This window comes from Euphorbia lathyris, chromosome 8 (genome assembly GCF_963576675.1).
Source record: "Euphorbia lathyris chromosome 8, ddEupLath1.1, whole genome shotgun sequence".
Classification (NCBI taxonomy): Eukaryota; Viridiplantae; Streptophyta; class Magnoliopsida; order Malpighiales; family Euphorbiaceae; genus Euphorbia; species Euphorbia lathyris.
Genome location: NC_088917.1, coordinates 86,552,598 through 86,571,372, shown reverse-complemented (window position 1 = coordinate 86,571,372; position 18,775 = coordinate 86,552,598). Strand labels below are relative to the sequence as shown.

General features: G+C 36.1%; 1 protein-coding gene and 1 long non-coding RNA gene across 5 annotated transcripts; both read left to right on the top strand.

Annotated features, from left to right (window-relative positions):
• Positions 1-222: 222 nt before the first annotated feature.
• On the top strand, positions 223-5,521 carry LOC136202750 (glutathione S-transferase zeta class). 2 transcript variants are annotated; one of them, XM_065993593.1, is made up of 11 exons: positions 223-358; positions 487-583; positions 674-730; positions 822-907; positions 985-1,056; positions 1,233-1,286; positions 1,383-1,458; positions 2,287-2,348; positions 2,494-2,553; positions 3,540-3,667; positions 4,922-5,521. In XM_065993593.1, exons 1-10 carry the CDS (start codon positions 356-358, stop codon positions 3,642-3,644), a joined length of 672 nt encoding a protein of 223 aa, XP_065849665.1. In that variant the 5' UTR covers positions 223-355; the 3' UTR covers positions 3,645-3,667; positions 4,922-5,521. The 2 variants fall into 2 exon arrangements, with proteins under 2 accessions (XP_065849665.1, XP_065849664.1); XM_065993592.1 differs by having other exon boundaries at positions 3,534-3,667.
• An 8,550-nt stretch (positions 5,522-14,071) lies between these two features.
• Positions 14,072-16,333, top strand: LOC136204137 (uncharacterized). 3 transcript variants are annotated; one of them, XR_010675042.1, is made up of 5 exons: positions 14,072-14,201; positions 14,334-14,414; positions 15,082-15,151; positions 15,231-15,293; positions 15,944-16,333. It is a non-coding gene; the product is annotated as an uncharacterized lncRNA (long non-coding RNA). The 3 variants fall into 3 exon arrangements; XR_010675041.1 differs by lacking the exon at positions 15,082-15,151; XR_010675040.1 differs by having other exon boundaries at positions 15,082-15,293.
• The last annotated feature ends 2,442 nt before the right edge of the window (positions 16,334-18,775 follow it).

Sequence of the window (18,775 nt, the reverse complement as noted above, 5' to 3'; positions counted from 1 at the left end):
TAGAGTGGGTTCTTGTTGAGTTGCTTCCTCTATGCTGCCCCCCGAATCAAGATTGCTCCTGGATATAAATGTTAAGGGTATTTTTGCACCTTATCCCTAAGTTAAAGGGGCTTTTAAAATATTTTGAAAGTTTAGGGATATAAGTGAAATTTTTGTATAAGTTAAGGTGGTAATGATGTATTAAACCATCGTTTTAAACAATAATATTTGTACATTGCAAACAAAAGAGCTGACGCCATGAGTGATGCCTTCAAACTCTGAATTTCCTCTTCTTCTGCTCTTCTTTTTCCGTCTACTTCTTCTCAAGACTCATTATCTTCTGCTCACTACTCCGCAACTCTTCTTCTGATTTGACATGGTAAATTCAACTCAATCTCCCTTATTCCTTTGTTTTGGTATTTTGGATTTGAATTTTATAAGAATCAAGGTTTAATTTAATTTGCCTGATGAGAAATTTCTCATGTTTGAATGTAATTTGGTCGAAAGGCAAGTGTTGAACAACCAAACAAACCCAAGCTGAAGCTGTATTCCTACTGGAGAAGTTCCTGTTCCTTCCGCGTCCGTATTGCGCTCAATTTGAAAGGTCCTTCTTCTTCTTCTTCTTCTTGTTCTTATTTGATTCTTCTTCTTTGTTGACCATGATACGAATTGAGCATTCAATTTCATTTTCTAGGGCTCGATTATGAGTATATACCTGTTAATCTCGTCGACGGGGAACAATTTACTCCAGGTCACAAATTTTTCTTCCTTCTACTACATGTTAATTGTTAAGTGCGAAATGTTTTTTCTAAAAGGAGTTCAAATTTGATTAATGAGTGTAGATTTTCTGAAACTTAATCCTATTGGTTATGTGCCGGCGCTCGTGGATGGAGATGATGTTATTTCTGATTCTTTTGCCATATTGATGGTCAGTTTCACATTTTTCACTCTGTCAATCTCTCTGAATCTTCCATTGATGGTTCTAAATTGCTGATTTATGAACAGTATTTGGAAGAGAAATATCCTCAGCATCCGTTATTGCCTGGTGATATTTATAAGAAAGCCATTAATTATCAGGTCATTTTCTAACTACCAAAATTTTGAACTGTCGTTATGATCAGTTAGTTCGTGTTCGAGCATTACTTTGCTGATTTACTTGTGCATTGCTCATTACTGTTCTTTCACATAGTTTATTAACACCGAGATACTAGATTTATGAATTTGTCACTGATCAATGTTTACCTGATATTTAGGCTGCTAATATCGTCTCCTCAAGTATACAGCCTCTTCAGAATCTAGCTGTGCTAGTAAGTTATCTCTGATTGCACTGAAGTATCATATTAGATTTCAGAATATCTTTTGCTTTGGGATTGTATTGAATGGATGCTTAAATTTCTTTGCAGAAGTTTATAGAGGAAAAAGTTAGTCCTGATGAGAAAGTTCCTTGGGCTCGGTATCATATTAGTAAAGGCTTTGCAGGTATAAGATATATTGATCCATGACTGAACATTTTCATCTATTTCAAGCATTTAAATGTAACTCCAAAGAACATGCTGAAATAATATAAATAGAGAGTTGATGATAACGAAAAACCATTCATGGTGAGAGAAGAAATGTATTCAAATTTAAAACCTGGCTCAAGCTGTTGAAGTTAGCCGCTTATATTCTTTTTGGCTACCATGCAAAGCTTCATATTTTGATGCTTTTAGTTAGATACTCTTACATAAGGTTAGCAACGAAATCCTGGGTTTCATAGAGCATGATCCTAGTTGTTAAAGGCGTGCCTAAGGGGCACAAGGCGCAAGGCTCAGGGCTTGGCGCCTTTGTTGTCCAAAGCCAAGCGCGGTCCAAAAGGCGCATGCCTGGGTGCGCCTTTCTGGGCCTTGCACCTTGCACCTTAGGCACAGAAATTAGAATAGAGGCACGCCTTCATTCTTGTATGATCTTTTCAATAATACAACAACAACAACAACAACAACAACAACAAAGCCTTATCCCGAAATGATTCGGGGTTGGCTAACATGAACCGTCATACGAAACCGTGGAATCAAGTCGTGTGAGCGACATAAATTCTCTCCCTCCACTCCATCCTATCCACTACCATATTTTCCTTCGTTCTTGTATGATCTTTTTAATATCTGATAAAATATAACCAAACACACTTGTCATTGGATATAAGCCCCATTGAAGTTTAAATTTCTTTCTTTTGGCATCCAAATGAACCATTCCTGATTTTTTCAATTAATGCAATTTGTTATGATTCTCATTTTGGAATTTTGGTTTGGTTGTTACGCACATCTATCTCAGCACTTGAGAAACTGCTTCAAGGCCATGCTGGACGATTTGCAACCGGAGATGAAGTTTGCCTGGTTTTTATTTTCCTTCTTCTTTATATCTGTTATAAGCCTTTAATCTTTCTAATGTATAATGAATTATTCAGAAACTTCTTTAGAACAACAGTATATAATTATTTCACGATGTGACTATTTATTACTTTATGATGTTGGCCTGCAGGCAGATTTATTTTTGGCACCACAGCTACATGCGGCAATTACAAGGTTCGACGTTGACATGGTAAAATTCGCTGCCCAACATCTTCAAATGCTCAAATACAGATGATTCTATATTCAAATTCAGCCAATGTGTATGCATGATAATCTATGTATGTTTGTATTGCAATACATAAAAGAAAGTTTTTATAAGGGCATAAAGCCCAATTAAGCCCTCAACCTAGGGATGGCAACAGGTACGGGTTTCATGGGTACCCGATACTACCCGACTCTAATGTGATTACCTAAACCCTGTGTAGATGGATATGGGATCCAAAAAATTACCTGTGACGGGTACGGGACACGTATTGGGTCCCTATTCACCTAAAATCAGCAAATGAATTATTCCTATACTTTACTAAAACCATCAATTAGACACATGTTGACAGAAATCTAACGACAGACTTTATTTCCGTCAAATTGGATACATGTAACATTTGGCTCCTAATCCTGTAATCCATCTTCTTTCTTTTTCATACCACACCAATTCTTTCTTTCTTTCCTCTTTTTTTATGATTACTCAATCCTTGTTTCCAAGCCGCAGAGATTCTCATATCTCTCAACTTTTGTATTGCTTGGTTCTGTTTGGTGGCAGCTGCGAGGGAGGTCAATCTCAGCCTTATCTTCTCCTTTTCATTAACTCTTAATTGCTTATTTTTATGGTTTCTGTTATCTGAAATGGACTGTATGAGCGTTTGAATATGCTTGTTTTGCTGCTTTAGTGGCTTTCAAGTCTAAGCATTCATTTTGTTTGAAGTGTTTCTAGTTTCATCTAAGCATGGACAATGGTTTTCATTGTGCTTTTGCTGCTACTCCTTTCAACAGCCATGAATTACAAGCCTGCAATACAATTTTCAATTTAGATAAATCGATTATCACTTCGAAGTTGAAGCATGTGTCCAGTTTGTCGGTATTTTGTCTTCTGTTTTGCTCTCTCTGTTAACAGGGATCCAATTGATGGCTTAATAGTGTTTGAACTTTATTGTAATAATTTCATTTGGGAAGACCCAGTTCCCTCTTTTGCTGAGGTTGAATGAGGCATACAATCAGCTGCCGGAATTCCAGAATGCTATGCCAGATAAACAGCCAGATGCCCCTTCTTCCACCGCCAGTTGAATCGGACTAAAACAAATATAAAGGTACGAAAGACCACTGTTAATCTGACTCGTGAGTTGACTTATTTTACGTTTGGTTTTCATTTTTGTAGCTTTTTTTTGCTGTTTTACTCCAAACATTAAGGTGTTTGGTTATAATTGAGAAACAACTGCTTATAGCTATTTTGGAAGAAAAATCTGCTAATATCTTGCTACCAGAAACAAGAAACATAAAACAGTAAACAAAAACAGTGGAATTAAACATAATCTAAGTATTACGTGAGTGATGAATGTGAGTGAACTTGTGAAGTGGACTAAATTGGCCAAAAATTAGAAGGACAAGACTTATTTGTTTAGACTTGCTAAGTTGAGGTTTAATAGGCTCTTTAGGTAAATTGAATCGAATGGTCACTCAAGTTTTGAGGTCAGTTTCAAAGAGGTTGCTAAATTTCATTTTGTTTCGATAAATCATTGAACTTTCCTTTTTCGGCAATAAAGTCATTCCTGCCATTTTAGACAGAAAAAATCATTGGAATAATTCCAACTTGCTAAGTTGAGGTGTAATAGGTTCTTTGGGTGAATCGCACCGAATGGTCCCTGAAGTTTTAGGTTAGTTTCAAAAAGATTACTAAACCTCCTTTTGTTTCAATAAAATGATTGAACTTTCCTTTTATTGCAATAAAGTTGTTCCCACCATTTTAGACAGTAAAAATCATTGGAGCAGTGACACGATGGTCACGTGAGAAATGACTAACTCTACATATGACATAGCAGCCACATGACAATAAAAAAATAAAAAATATGTTTTTTTTTGTTTTTTTTCTCACGTTGTTGACACGCTCCTATAATGTTATACATAAAAGGAACATGGTTGTCACGTCTATATTCGAGTGCTTGTTTTGCTCAATTGGTTGGAATGACTTTATTGAAATAATAAAGATAATTTATGACTTTATGGGAGGGCGAGCCTTGGCGCAACGGTAAACGTTGTTGTCGTGTGACCAAGAGGTCACGGGTTCGAGTCTTAGGAGCGGCCTCTTGCCAAATAAATTGGTAGGGGAAGGCTTGCCCCCAGTACACCCTTGTGGTGGGACCCCTCCCCGGACCCTCGCTCAGCGGGACGCGTAGTTGAAATTGAGTGACCATTTTGAGACAATAATGAAAATTTAATGATGAACGATGCATTTAACCCTCGTATAATTTACCCTATTTTCTTTCAGTAGTAAAAAATATGTTCAGTTCGAGTCAATATTTTTCTGTTGAACTGAAATTTCTTCTTTGATTCATTTACAAATTCAGGCAAATTGCAAAGGTGGAGTACTTCTTGGTGGAGAATAAAGCATATGTGTTTGGTGGCAATAAGTTTGAGTGTTCAGCTTGTGTAATTAATTAGGTATCTAAATTGGCTTAATACCTCTGCTGTCCCCTGAACTTATCTCGTTTTATCATTTAGCTCCATTTACTTGTTGGCCAACCTATTAGTTCCCGCAACCTAACAAATGTAACACTCGGTGTCTCTTTATTTGCCCACATAACATTGATTAGCACACCAAATGTAACACTTCTTGCTTTTTTTTTAGATTTTTATGTCTATTTCGAAGTAATGGAGAAATAGTTCATATCAGGATGTAGGTCTTGGGAGGTGTATTTAATGTCATGTAGGCACACAATGGTTTGAATGTATGACAATTTTTGAGTCGAGGGGACTGATAGGTTGACCACTAAGTAGACTTAAATGACGAAATGGAACACGTTCAGGGAGCAGTGGAGGTATTACACCAAAATAATAACTCAAAGATTAAAAGGGTAATATGTACCGACAGTTATTGAAGATTCGGAGCTGGTTCACAAAGGACATTGGATTTTTCATTTTCTTTCAATAAATTTACTTGAATTTCATATTTTATTTTATTTTAATAAAGTTATCACGGTTAATTTGTATACAAAAACTCAAATATCGACTCAAAAGACTGTTGATTGCATTCTATAATCTATTTATATATACAACAACAACAGAGCCTTAGTCCCGAAATGATTCGGGGTCGGCTAACATGAACCATCATATAAAACCGTGAAATCAAGTCGTGTCAGCGACACAAATTCGCTCCCTTCACTCTGTCCTATCCCCTACCATATTTTCCTCAATTCCCAGTAAACTCATATCACTCTCGATCACCCTCCTCCAAGTTTGCTTAGGTCTTCCTCTACCCCTCACTACTACATCCCTTTGCCACTCTTCGGTTCTCCTAACCGGCGCATCAAGCGCTCTACGCCTCACATGACCAAACCACCTTAGTCGATTTTCTCTCATTTTATTATCAATAGATGTGACCCTTACTTTTGTCCTAATTATTTCATTACGCACCCGATCCTTTCTCGTATGACCACACATCCATCTCAACATACGCATCTCCGCCACCGACATTTTATGGATGTGGCAGTGTTTCACTGCCCAACACTCCGTACCATATAACAATGCTGGTCTAATTGCCGTCCGGTAGAATTTTCCGTTCAATCGATTAGGCATGCCGGGGTCATAAAGGAAACCCGTAGCACTCTTCCACTTCGACCAACCAGCTTTAATCCTATGAGCAACATCTCCATCTACTTCTCCATCCGTTTGGATAATAGATCCTAAATACAGGAAGCAATCCGAGGCCTGAACAACTCTCCCATCTAGGGTGATTGTCCCTGCCTCCCTACTCCTATGGCCGCTAAACTTACACTCCAAATATTTTGTCTTACTTCGGCTCAACTTAAAGCCTCTAGATTCTAGAGTTTGTCTCCATAGTTCCAACTTCCTCTCCACTCCTTCTTTCGTCTCATCAACCAACACAATATCATCTGCAAACAGCATGCACCATGGTATACCATCTTGGAGTGAACTTGTTAGTTCATCCATAACGATGGCAAAAAGAAATGGGCTTAGTGCGGAACCTTGATGCACTCCAATCGTAATAGGAAACTCTTCAGTCTTCCCAACACTAGTACGTACACTCGTGCATACTCCCTCATACATGTCCTTTATGATGTCAATATATTTCCGCGAAATGTCTTTCCTTATCAAGGCCCACCAAAGTACTTCTCTTGGTACCTTATCATATGCTTTCTCCAAGTCAATGAAAATCATATGCAAGTCTTTCTTCTTATTTCGATAGTGCTCCATTAATTGTCTCATTAGATGGATGGCTTCCATGGTTGATCTTCCCGGCATAAAGCCAAACTGGTTTTCCGAGATCTTCACCGTCCTCCTTAGCCTTTGTTCGATCACTCGCTCCCAAAGTTTCATAGTGTGACTCATTAATTTGATTCCCCGGTAGTTGGCACAATCTTGGACATCGCCTTTGTTCTTATACAAAGGGATTAAGATACTTTTCCTCCATTCTGATGACATCTTATTGTTTCTCCAAATTTTGTTGAAGAACGTCGTCAACCATTCGATTCCTCTTTCTCCTAAACATCTCCAAATCTCAATAGGGATGCCATCAAGTCCTACTGCTTTCTTCGACTTCATCTTACTTAATGCCATTTTGACTTCACCCTTTTGAATTCTCCGCAGGCATTCATGATTTATCATATCGTGATGGATACTTATATCTCCAACATCTTGTTGGCGATCTCCATTAAATAAGTCATCAAAATAGGACCTCCATCGTTCCTTGATATCCTTATCTCCAACTAGGACTTTCTGGTCCACATCATTCACACATTTAACTTTTCCGAGATCTCGCGTCTTTCTATCTCTCATCCGAGCAATTCTATATATGTCTCTTTCCCCTTCTTTCGTATCCAATCTTGTATACAGATCCCGATTTACCTTTGCTCTAGCATCTCGTATGACCTTCTTTACTTCCCTTTTAGCCTCTTTGTATTTTTCGTAGTTCTCGTCACTTCTACATTTCTCCAATATTTTATAGGATTCTCTCTTACTCTTTACTGCTTGTCGTACTTCTTCTGTCCACCAAGATGTGTCCTTACCCGGTGGCATGCTACCTTTAGATTCCCCTAGAACTTCCTTCGCTACTTCCCTTATACTATGCTCCATCTTAGTCCATATCGAATCTATATCTAAATCCATATTGCAAGTCCAAATATCTTTTTTGGTCATCTCATCCACAAATTTTTGTTGATTCTCCCCTTGCAATTTCCACCACTTAATCTTAGTCTCTACTTGTGGTGTTTGTTTTCTTATACATTTCCTACTTCGAAAATCAAGCACCACTACTCTATGTTGGGTTGTCGTACTCTCACCAGGGATCACCTTACAATCAATATAACTCTTTCTCCAAGCACTCCTTACTAAGAAGAAGTCAATTTGGCTCGCATTACCGCCACTCCGATAAGTCACTAAGTGGGATGTTCTCTTCATAAACCATGTGTTCATGATACTCAAGTCATTGGCTGATGCGAATTCCAAAATATCATTTCCTGCTTCATTCTTATCTCCAAAACCATACCCTCCATGAACACTCTCAAACCCATCACGTCTAGAACCCACGTGTCCATTGAGATCACCCCCCAGTACCATTTTTTCATCCCTAGGAACCTGTTGCACCACTTCCTCTAAGTCCTCCCAAAAAGCTTGTCTTATAGACACATCTAATCCTATTTGTGGCGCATAGGCACTAATGACATTCACAACCTCATCCCCTACCACTAGCTTAACACTCATAATTCTATCACTCTTCCTAGACACTGCTACTACATCATCAATATACTCTCTATCAATAAGAATACCTACTCCATTTCTACCCTTATCCTTTCCTGAGTACCAAAGCTTACAACCCCAAGGAGCTATCTCTCTCGCCTTGGCTCCAACCCACTTGGTTTCTTGTAGGCACATTATATTTATTCTCCTCCTCTTCATAACATCTACAATTTCAGCTAATCTTCCTGTCAAAGAACCTATGTTCCATGTCCCAAAGCGTAACCTACTACCCTTACCCCTACCCCTACCATTACTGTGGACTAGCTTATTTAGCCGCAACCCTTGCATATTTGACACCACCCTCGGGTCCTGGGGTGGCGCGCCGCTTCGGGACGACGACCTAGCAACCCTTGCACATTTATCACTACACCCGGGTCTAGGAAGTGCAGCGCGTCGCTGAGTAGGGAACGCCCCAACGATGTTTATATTTTGGTTCATGTCATAAGATGTGGCTAAGTTTTACGCTGGCCGCCACAAACCTACCGCAACCCTCCTCCTTTGTCCGGGCTTGGGACCGGCTGTAAAGGCCACCAAGTGACCCTCACAGGCGGAGTTTCTATTTATATATATGTATTATAAAATAATAACGATTGGATTGAGGTGTCACTTCTTTTTTTTATTTTTTTAGTGATAAAAAATATAATAGAATATATGCATAAAGACCATTTGACCCTTAAACTATATATCCAAAATCAATTAGACCTTCATTCTCTTCAAATCAGCAAATGAGTCTTTATACTGTTGTTTTTAGGTGGTTGATCAACCCCCTCCTCTGAACTGCTATGTTCTGCCTTCTTCTCCCTTAACTTCTCCCACTTGTAATCCTGCCTTCGTGTTCTATTTTAATCCGTTGAAACCCGATGCAATTTAGCATTTTCTATCAATGGATTTTTATTATTATCATTACATCTGGAAGGTGATTCTGAATTATTTAACCAAATTTGGATTGTTTTTTCGTTGAAACTTCTACTACCAAAGTAAGAAAATTTGGCAGCTCTTTTGCAAAACCAATATCAGCTGTGAGTTCCTCCACATTAGAATTAAAACCCAATGGTTTTCCAATTGGGTTAATACACATATTTGCCCATGTGTTTTTGTGGAAAAACAGATTTGCTCTTAAATCAAATAAACCCACAAAACTATCTCCGAATTTTCCATAAACCTGCAATTATACCGTAATCTAAGAGAGCTGCTAAACCGCGATGACATCAAACCTTCTTGTCTCCAACAAAATTGGATGATGACAATCAAAATTCATTTGGTTTCTTATTGTTTTATATTGCTTTTGGATTAATTATGAGGTTTAGACGCGGTTTTATTAGGTTGATTGAGCTTTTATGAAAATGAATTTTGACCAATCTGTTCTTCTAACAGCTTTTAATGGAAATTGAATGTGCATATTTTTTTGTGTTTGTGATTGGAGACAAGCAGGTTTGACGTGAACGCCGTTTAACAGTTCTGTTAGATTAGGGTATAATTGTAGGTTTATGAAAAATTCAGGAATAGTTTTGTGGGTTTATTTGATTTAAGGGCAAATCTGTTTTTCCGAGAAAGGACAGGGGCAAATATTTGTATTAACCCTTTTCCAATTTGAGGAATTTGGATGCAAATTATGCTTCGTCGGCGGGGAATTAATCGAAGTACTACAACAAGAAGTGTTTGTAAGAAGCTGAGAATGCGATGAGATCTTGCCGGAATTGTTTTAAAAGATATTTTCCAATTTTCACATTAATCCCTGATCATAAAGCTCTCGATGGATATGTTAGAATTAGAGGTTGTCTGCAACGAAACCATTGAACTCAGATCAGAGTCAAAGTGTTGTTGGCTTTTCCCAATTGGCATCGAAGAAGCAGTCAACCTATTGATTGAACTCGTTAACTCGTTAAATTGGCGGAAACAGAGAAAGCCTCTAGAAGCAACTATAAATGCAGGATTACAAGTGGGAGAAGCCCAGGAAGAAGAAGGCAGAACAGAGGAGTTCAGAGGAGGGGTTAATTAACCACTTGAAAATAGTATAAGGACTCATTTGATGATTTGAAAAGAATGAGGGTCTAATTGATTTTGGATATATAGTTTAGGGATCAAATAGCCTTTATGCCTAATTCCTTCAAATAAAATATTATAATTATAATATTATATTTATCTATATAAAAAAATTATTTAAAGAAAATAATAAAATTTAATTTAGATAATATTTTTATGTCATTAATTTTAATTATTAAATTACAATTTTTTTTAATATTTATATACTATGATGAGTTTGTGTATTGCACAGTCAAAAACTAGTGTCTAATCACAATTGTAATGTGATTTTTTTTTTCCTGTTTTGATTATATGACTAAATAAATTTTGCGATGCAAAAATCTTAAAGAACTTCAAATGATAAAATGTCAGGGATAAAAGATCAATTTGGTCACTAAATTTATCATGCAAAATCAAACTAAGTTCAAAATGAATTATAATAGGGTGAGTAAAAAATCCAAAAACTAATGACCGATCTGATAACTAAATTGAAATTCTTATTTGATTCAATTATTTTAACAATTTGGATCGGTCCGATTGTCAATTTTTTCTTTTCCAATATTCGATTATCGGTTCAATTATTCTAAAAAAAATACATGTTTAACTGAAAATCGAACCAAATTTATGTTTAAGTAAAAAATATAATTTTTTTATATATTCTTCATACTTCAATTTGTACAAGAAAGTCCGAATTTTTAGGTTTAAACAATATTGAATTAATTTGTAACATGTGAGCTATTTGGTAAATTGATTTTGAAATTGCAAAATTCAAATCAATGAATTTCAAATTTTATAATTTATAATATTTAAATTAAGAATATGTAAATTTCAGTTATTTTTTTTAGTAAAGGCGGGTTGACCGAGTCATGACAAACCAAGGGCAAAGAACTAAGACAAACTAAGAACAAGGAACCAAATATTATAAATCAATAAAAAAAGAACAAAAAAATTCAGAATTTACAGGAGAGGAGAAAAAAGAAGCATAGTAAACCAACTACTGAATCAACCGAGAACAAACAGTATGATTAAAATCCTTATAAACCAATAAAGAGCAAAAAGGAGGAAAGGACGACCACTAAGTGTTTTCCGTGGCGATGACTGCAAAAGTAGCTAGCAAATTTCCTTCCCTATATATATATGAGAGATCCGAAATTCACGTCTGTTGAAAATGTGTAAACAAGTGAGCCAATCCTTCATTAACTCCCACGAGACTAGAATGGAGCGAGATTGAACTAGGTGAACCACATATGTAGAATCGCTTTCAATCCATAGGGGAAACCAATTGAACTCACCCGCTTTTAGAATAGCATAATAGTTGCTTGTAATTCTGCAAAAAAACGCCATTTTCAGAGCCAATAGAAAAGCAAAGCAAACCAAAGGAAAAACACGACAATTACAAAAAATGTCCCCAGACCCAGCCCTAACTGGATTCCCCGAGGTTGCTCCATCCGTGTTAACTTTGAGCCAATTAGGGGGAGGGGGTTGTCAGACTACATAGCAGACTCTCCTAGGCCATCACCCCGAAATGGATAAGAGATTCAAGACATGTCTCTCTCTCCATGAATTCACCATCGTCTCGATCTTAAAACCTCCAACAGCTCTAATAGCCTGCCAAATGAGTTAAAGAGTTGTGTCGATTTGAGGTTGAGAGTCATTGAAAATGCATTCATGACGCATATACCAAATAACCCAAACGGTAGTGTTAAAGGCATGCCAAAGGGTAAATAACTGCATACCAAAATCTGCAGCTGCAACATAATTAATGACAACTAAAAGTATGGAAGAAACGTCAAACCCTGTTTGAAAAATGCCAATAAGAGCTTGCCAAATAGCCTTTGCAAATGGACAATATACGAATAAATGACAGTGGCTTTCAACATCATCAAGGCAAAGTGTGCACCGAGAATCGAATCGAATCAAATAGCTAAAATAACCGAATTTGATTCGATTCGATTAATAGAGAGTCTTTCAATTAATAGAAAGCTTATCTCTAGTCTTAATGTCTCTCACCGTGTGTAAATATAACAATAATTAATAATTTTAATGATAAAATAATAAATAAGATGTGAATATGAGAAGTATTGTTGGAGATGCAATGTCTTAGTCACTCCTTAACTCACTAAGAGTCAATTCTTTATAGGGTAAATTCGAAAAACAACCCATGTGATTTCATAGATTTCACAAAAAACTCTTGTGGTTTGTTTTTATAAAAAAAAAGGACCGTGTTATACACTGTTGCTCGAAAAACGGAAAATGGCTTAACACTGTTAAAAGTGATGATGTGGCAAATGGTAAAACGGAAAAAATTAATTTTTTTAATTTTTCTTTCTCCATGTTATACGTCGTTACCCGAAAAATGGAAAATGGCTTAACACCGTTAAAAGTGATGACGTGGCAAAGGGTAAAACGAGAAAAATTAATTTTTTAATTTTTCTTTCTATTTTTTTTAAATTCTGAAATTTCTAGAATTCTATTTGGAAATTTCAGAACGTCTGAAATTCAGACGTGATGAACGTCTAGATTTTAGAATTTTGGAAATTGAAAAAAATTAGAAGAAAAAAATAAGAAGAAGAGAAGAAGAGGAAGAAGAAAAGAAAGGATGAGGCAGAGGAAGAAGAAGAAGAGAAGAGAGGAGGAGGAAGAAGAAGAAGAAGAGGAGGACGAGGACGAGGACGAGGAAGATGAAGACGACGACGAAGAAGAATTAATTTTTCCCGTTTTACCCTTTGCCACGTCATCACTTTTAACGGTGTTAAGCCATTTTCCGTTTTTCGGGTAACGGTATATAACACGGTTTTTTTTTTTTTGTAAAAACAAACCACATGGGTTTTTTTGTGAAATCCATGAAACCAAAGGGATTATTTTTGGAATTTACCCTTCTTTATATTAGGGGTTGGTAAAAAAACCCAAACAAACTGGTAACCGAATTGAAAACCGATAAGTTGAATTGGAAAAAGCGATTAATCGAACTAATGGTTTTGTGTTAGGGTTGAAAAAAAATAGGCTAGGTTTGGTTTCGGTTTCGTTTCGATTTGAGGATTCAAAACCCACGGTTTATGGTTAATGGGACCGTTTAAAATATATGTATTTTAAAAATATTAACATATACAAATTATATACAAAACATATATAGGTACAAAACATATCGTAAATTCTATAGTTATTATGTTGGAAAAAAAGTAATTATACTTTGTTTTAGTATCCAATAGTAATTAAACATGTGTGAATAAAAACAAGGTTAATTAAAATTAATAAAAAAGGTAACCTGCTATAGCAGGTAATATCTAATTATAGAAATTTTAAAGATTATTAATTACAAGGTAAATAATATATGAGTCCCTATATTTTAATCTAATCACTATTTAGTCATTATATATTAATAATACACTATTCAGTCTTTAATTTTAGCTCAATTCAACAGTTTAGTCCCTTGTAAAGGGATTAATCTATTCAATAATTTAAAAATTTAAGTAACAAAATTGTTGATCAAAATAAAAAATAAGAAGTAAACAATATATTATTAAAATACGAGAACTAAACAATATATTAGATATTATAATACCCCAATTTATATATAATTAAGCTAATTGCTAAAATGAATTAGTAGAAGGATTCAAAAAGCTAAAATATAATTACTTTTAAGAAAAAATTTAAAAGATAATACAAATATAGGGACTAATATGAAATTTGGCTAAAATTAATTAAATCAATGGAGCTGCATTACGCAGACTCCATTAGTCTTCTCTTCAAAACACAAAGACTACTTCCACCTCTTTCTTCCTCATACGGAATTCGTTTTTCACGATTTTTACACCGAAATGAAGCTCTCAACTCCAGCTACAAGTGCATGTAAGTTTTATTGTGAGATTTTGAGTTTTTAAAAATTGTTTAGAGAGAGAAAATTCGTCACTTTTGCTATTCTCTCTATTTCTCGGTCCTATGTTCATTATTTTGCAATTCTAACACCAAAAATGGACTCAGGGGGTCGATTTACCTTTGGATACCCTAGATTTTGATGCATGCAAGGAGTTTTGAGGTGTAATCGGAGCTACACCGGAAAAAGTAAGAAATCTAACCAAAGTTTAATTTTCCGGTCGATTTGGGTGTTTTGACATTGATTCTAGACTCCTGGAATCATAAGGAACAAATTGGTATAATTAATTTCACAAAACAATTAACTTTAATTTTTCCGATAGGTGGATCCCGAACACCGGTGATATTTTCCGGTGACATACGAAATAAGTACAGAATAAATAGTTGGTTTACTTCAGAATGTTCTAAATGTTATTTGGAGCAACATTAATTCTTGGAGTTTGACCAAATTCCTTACCGTTTAGTCTCTATAAATTACGAAAGTATATAGTTGGGTGAAATTAAGGAAAATAATTAAGTTGGGTTAAAAATAATTGTTGGATCCTCATTTAAATAAAATTCAGAATGTATAATTTTAAAAATAAAGGTTGAAGGGAGATTGGACTAAGCATAATTAATTAATTATGCTTTTAAGATTATTGGTTAGTTAATTTGGTTGATATAGGTATTATGAAAATGAATGATAAATATATATGTTTATATGTTATTTGATTATGAGTAATTTTGGAAGTATTGGAATTACTGACAGTTATGGAACTGTTGGATGATTGATGTCCAACCGGGTTGATAATTGCAGTCTATGGGTACCGGTTTGGACTTTGGATATTTTTTAATATAGAAATGTATTTTATTGCAGGGTTGACCCTAGTTGTTACTAGGAGGATGTTCGTTTTATAGGGGAGACTCTGCCGAATTTTCGATAGACAGTCCGTAAAACGAGACAAAATAAATTTTAATATTTCCCTAAACTTATATAAATTCTAAAAATAATATTATCTCTTTTAGATATTCAACTAGTAAGAGGAGCAGCAGTACCTGAAAAGTAAGACAGTCGGCTAGGAGCAATTTGTGAGTTAATTATGTGTTATGCATTTTTAATTTAGCATTTGCATTCATAATAAATGATTTCATGATATTTTGAGTAAAGTATTATTTTACTTATAAAAGTGTTTTATTGTTTATAATAATTTATACGTAATTATTTGTGGATAAATACGTGTTATGGACATGCTTCCTGGTGAGCGGCATCAGGACCTTGTGCGCACAGGTACTATCGGGTTATTGGATATTGATGATACTAGTATTGTGAATGTTGTGATATATGGATAAGCTCGGTTGAGATATTCTCGGGCCATATGATATGTGGATTTTGGATTTAAGTGAGGCTGGGTACGGAATTGATTGAGTTATTCTCGGTCCTCCAGCTAACTGGGCGTGTGGTCGGTTGAGTTATTCTCGGTCCCCCAGTTATTGGATGAAAGTGATATGGTGATTATTGGTGGATTATTAGATTGGGTATTGAGGTTTAGGGTCCAACACACGTATTAAGCCACATATATATTTATTTATAAGACAAATTTTATGAAAAAGCATATTGTGTGATCACTTATATTATTATTATTATTATTATTATTATTGTGTGTGACATAATGTTAAATTACTCATGCATTGCATATAATTAATTCACTATGGGAGGTTTGACTCCTTTAATTTTTCAGGTGACTAGAAGTCTGTTGCAGCATAATTCCTTTCTTCAGGCATCACATCTATCATACTATGTATGGCTATTTAATAATTATGTTAAATTTTATATTCTAGACCGCAGTACCAGGTTGAGGATTATGTGTGTATTTATTTTTGAAGGTTTTAATGTTAAATTATGTTAAGACTATTGGTAAGGTTAATCTTATATTATATTAAGGCTTGCTACGGGTTCCGGTAGCTTCAGCTTACCCGTTCCCTAGCGCCGGTCACGGTCCGTGGGATGGGTCGTGACAAAGTTGGTATCAGAGCCTAGGTTAGAAATTCTGAACCTAGGGTAATTGAAGTTCTGGTTACTGCGGAATTAGGATTGTGAATCCGTCTTTGACAGTCTTCTTTTAGTTAGATCCAGCGTACCGTAAGTGTCTTATTGTTTGCAAATACCTTTTATTTGTTCACAAAATGAGACAATCAATATCTAAAATAGTTTAAACCGAATTAGTAAATCAAGCAATTACAGTGATTTAGATGATGAGATTTGTTCACAAAAAGTGTAATGATTTATTACCCCAACTACCTCCTCAGAGATGAAGATGTAGATTTAGAAGGCAAGCGAACTAGAGGACTAAATAAGTGGAATCTCATTTGAACTAACAAGTTCAGTGAGAAGATATAATTTTTTTCTAAAAATGCATGCAATTTAAAATTCAATCAATTCTTTCCATTGTCCTTCATTTCTTCTATCAGTATTTATATTTCTCCTCGACCTTTGGCTTAGCAAACTGCTTTCCTATTTTCTTATGAATTGTGAATTCAGTGATAGTCCCTTTGCAAAAGACTTTCTCATTTTGTCCTCATTTCCCGAGTGTGACACGTATATCCATAATCTGGTTCATTTTCTTACATGTCTCCTACAAACCTAGAACTTACGTAAATTTAGTCAAACTATATGTAAATTATATCTAAAAATAAAATCTTTACGTAAAGTTCAAGTTTTACGTAAAACTCTAATTTTCAAAATGTTTGTGGATTTTTCTCCTAAAGTAAAAGAGTTACGTAAATTTAGTCAAACCTTACGTAAATTATGTCTAAAAATAAAAGATTTACATAAAATTCATAGGTTTTACGTAAAACTCTATTTTCACAAGGTTTGTGAATTTTTTCTCCTAAAATAAAAAGGTTTCATAAATTTAGTCAAACTATACGAAAATTATATCTAAAAATAAAAGATTTACGTAAAGTTCAAAGATTTTACATAAAACTCTAATTTTCATAAGTTTTGTGGATTTTCCATCCTAAAATAACAAGGTTACGTAAATTTGGACAAACTTTACGTAAATTATATCTAAAAATAAAAGATTTACGTAAAGTTTATTTTTTTTACGTAAAACTCTATTTTTCACAAGTTTTATGGATATTTTTCTTCTAAAATAACAATGTTACTTAAATTTAGTCCAGTTTTACATAAATCATGTCTAAAAGTAAAAGATTTACATAAAGTTCAAAGATTTTACATAAAACTCAATTTTTTGTCAAGGTTTATGGATTTGTTTTCCTAAAATAACAGTGTTATGTAAATTTAGTTCAACTTTACATAAATTATGTTTAAAAATAAAAGATTTACGTAAAGTTCAAAGTTTCTACGTAACACTCGTTTTTTTTTTGTAAAGTTATTGATTTTTTTTAGTAAAAATAACTTTATATAAATTAAATCGCAATTTATGTAATTTATATCTAAAAATAAAGGATTTATATAGTTCAATCCAAATTGAAAAGTTATTGGTATTGTATGTCTTCAAGAAAAATGGCGAAAGAGCGAGAGAGACCGAGAGCTAGGACATCGACGACGTTGGGTGGTGTGGGCGGCAGATCAGAGCAAGGGCTGGTGGATCGGGCGAATGGGAGGGTGCTGGTCGCGGATCCAGTGACGGAAGGGGAGTTGGCGGAGGGTGTAGGGAGATCGGATGTCTCGAGGAGAGGAAGACGTGGGAGCGGCGAAAGGGTTCGTGACCGGTCGAGGGAGCGGGATCGGTCGGCTTGGAAGGGGGGTGAGGGGCCAGATCCGGCTGGGGGTATGGCGGGCGCAAGGGATTTTAAATCAGAGAGGACCAGGGAGCGGGGTATGAGGGCCGCGGAGCAGGGGTTTGATGGGGGCGGGATGGCGATTCCTGGTTTTCTTAGGGAGCCGACGCTGCTGCGGGATTGCTAGATAGGGGCTCCGAATCTGGGGAGATTGGCGCGTGGCGCCCTGGACCTGGTGCGATGATGGCCTGCGCAGCGATGGGCAGCGCGCCGACTGGGGAGTTTGGCAGAAAGGAACCTAGTGCTGGTGCGGAGGTGGGCGGTAATGCCGATGGAATGCCGGCAGTGGCGGAGGTTGGCCTGACAAGGGAACCGACTGTGTCCCCGGGCTCTAGGCAAATAAGGGAGGTCGAGGTTGCCCCGATGGGCGGGTTGTTGGCTCAGGGGGCTGCAGGCCAAAATGTTACTTATTCTGTTAGAGTTTCGGGCCTGCGACAATTTGGGGATACAATAGATAGTTTCGCTTTTGAGAAAGGCTTGGGGCGATCTTTCTGGAGAGATAAGGTGTTGGGGGTGGTCGAGGAGGAACCCATGATGGAGGATGACATTATCGAGGATGAGTCTGAGGAAGTCTTTTCCGACTCTGATGTTGAGGATGGTGAACAAGAGGACCCGATGTGTCCTGTGATCCGTCTTTCCTCTGAATATAAACGCATCCTCAGAGCGAAATGGAAATTAGCCTTAATTGTCACTGTGCTTGGGAAAAGGATTAGCTTTAGTTACTTTGCTCAGAGGATCCAGGCACAATGGGCGAAGAAAGGGAAGGT

Coding starts and splice junctions, on each gene's coding strand:
- LOC136202750 (XM_065993592.1), top strand. Junction 731..821: donor CGGGGAACAATTTACTCCAG/GTCACAAATTTT, acceptor TAATGAGTGTAG/ATTTTCTGAAACTTAATCCT. Junction 2,554..3,533: donor CAAGGTTCGACGTTGACATG/GTAAAATTCGCT, acceptor TCATTTGGGAAG/ACCCAGTTCCCTCTTTTGCT.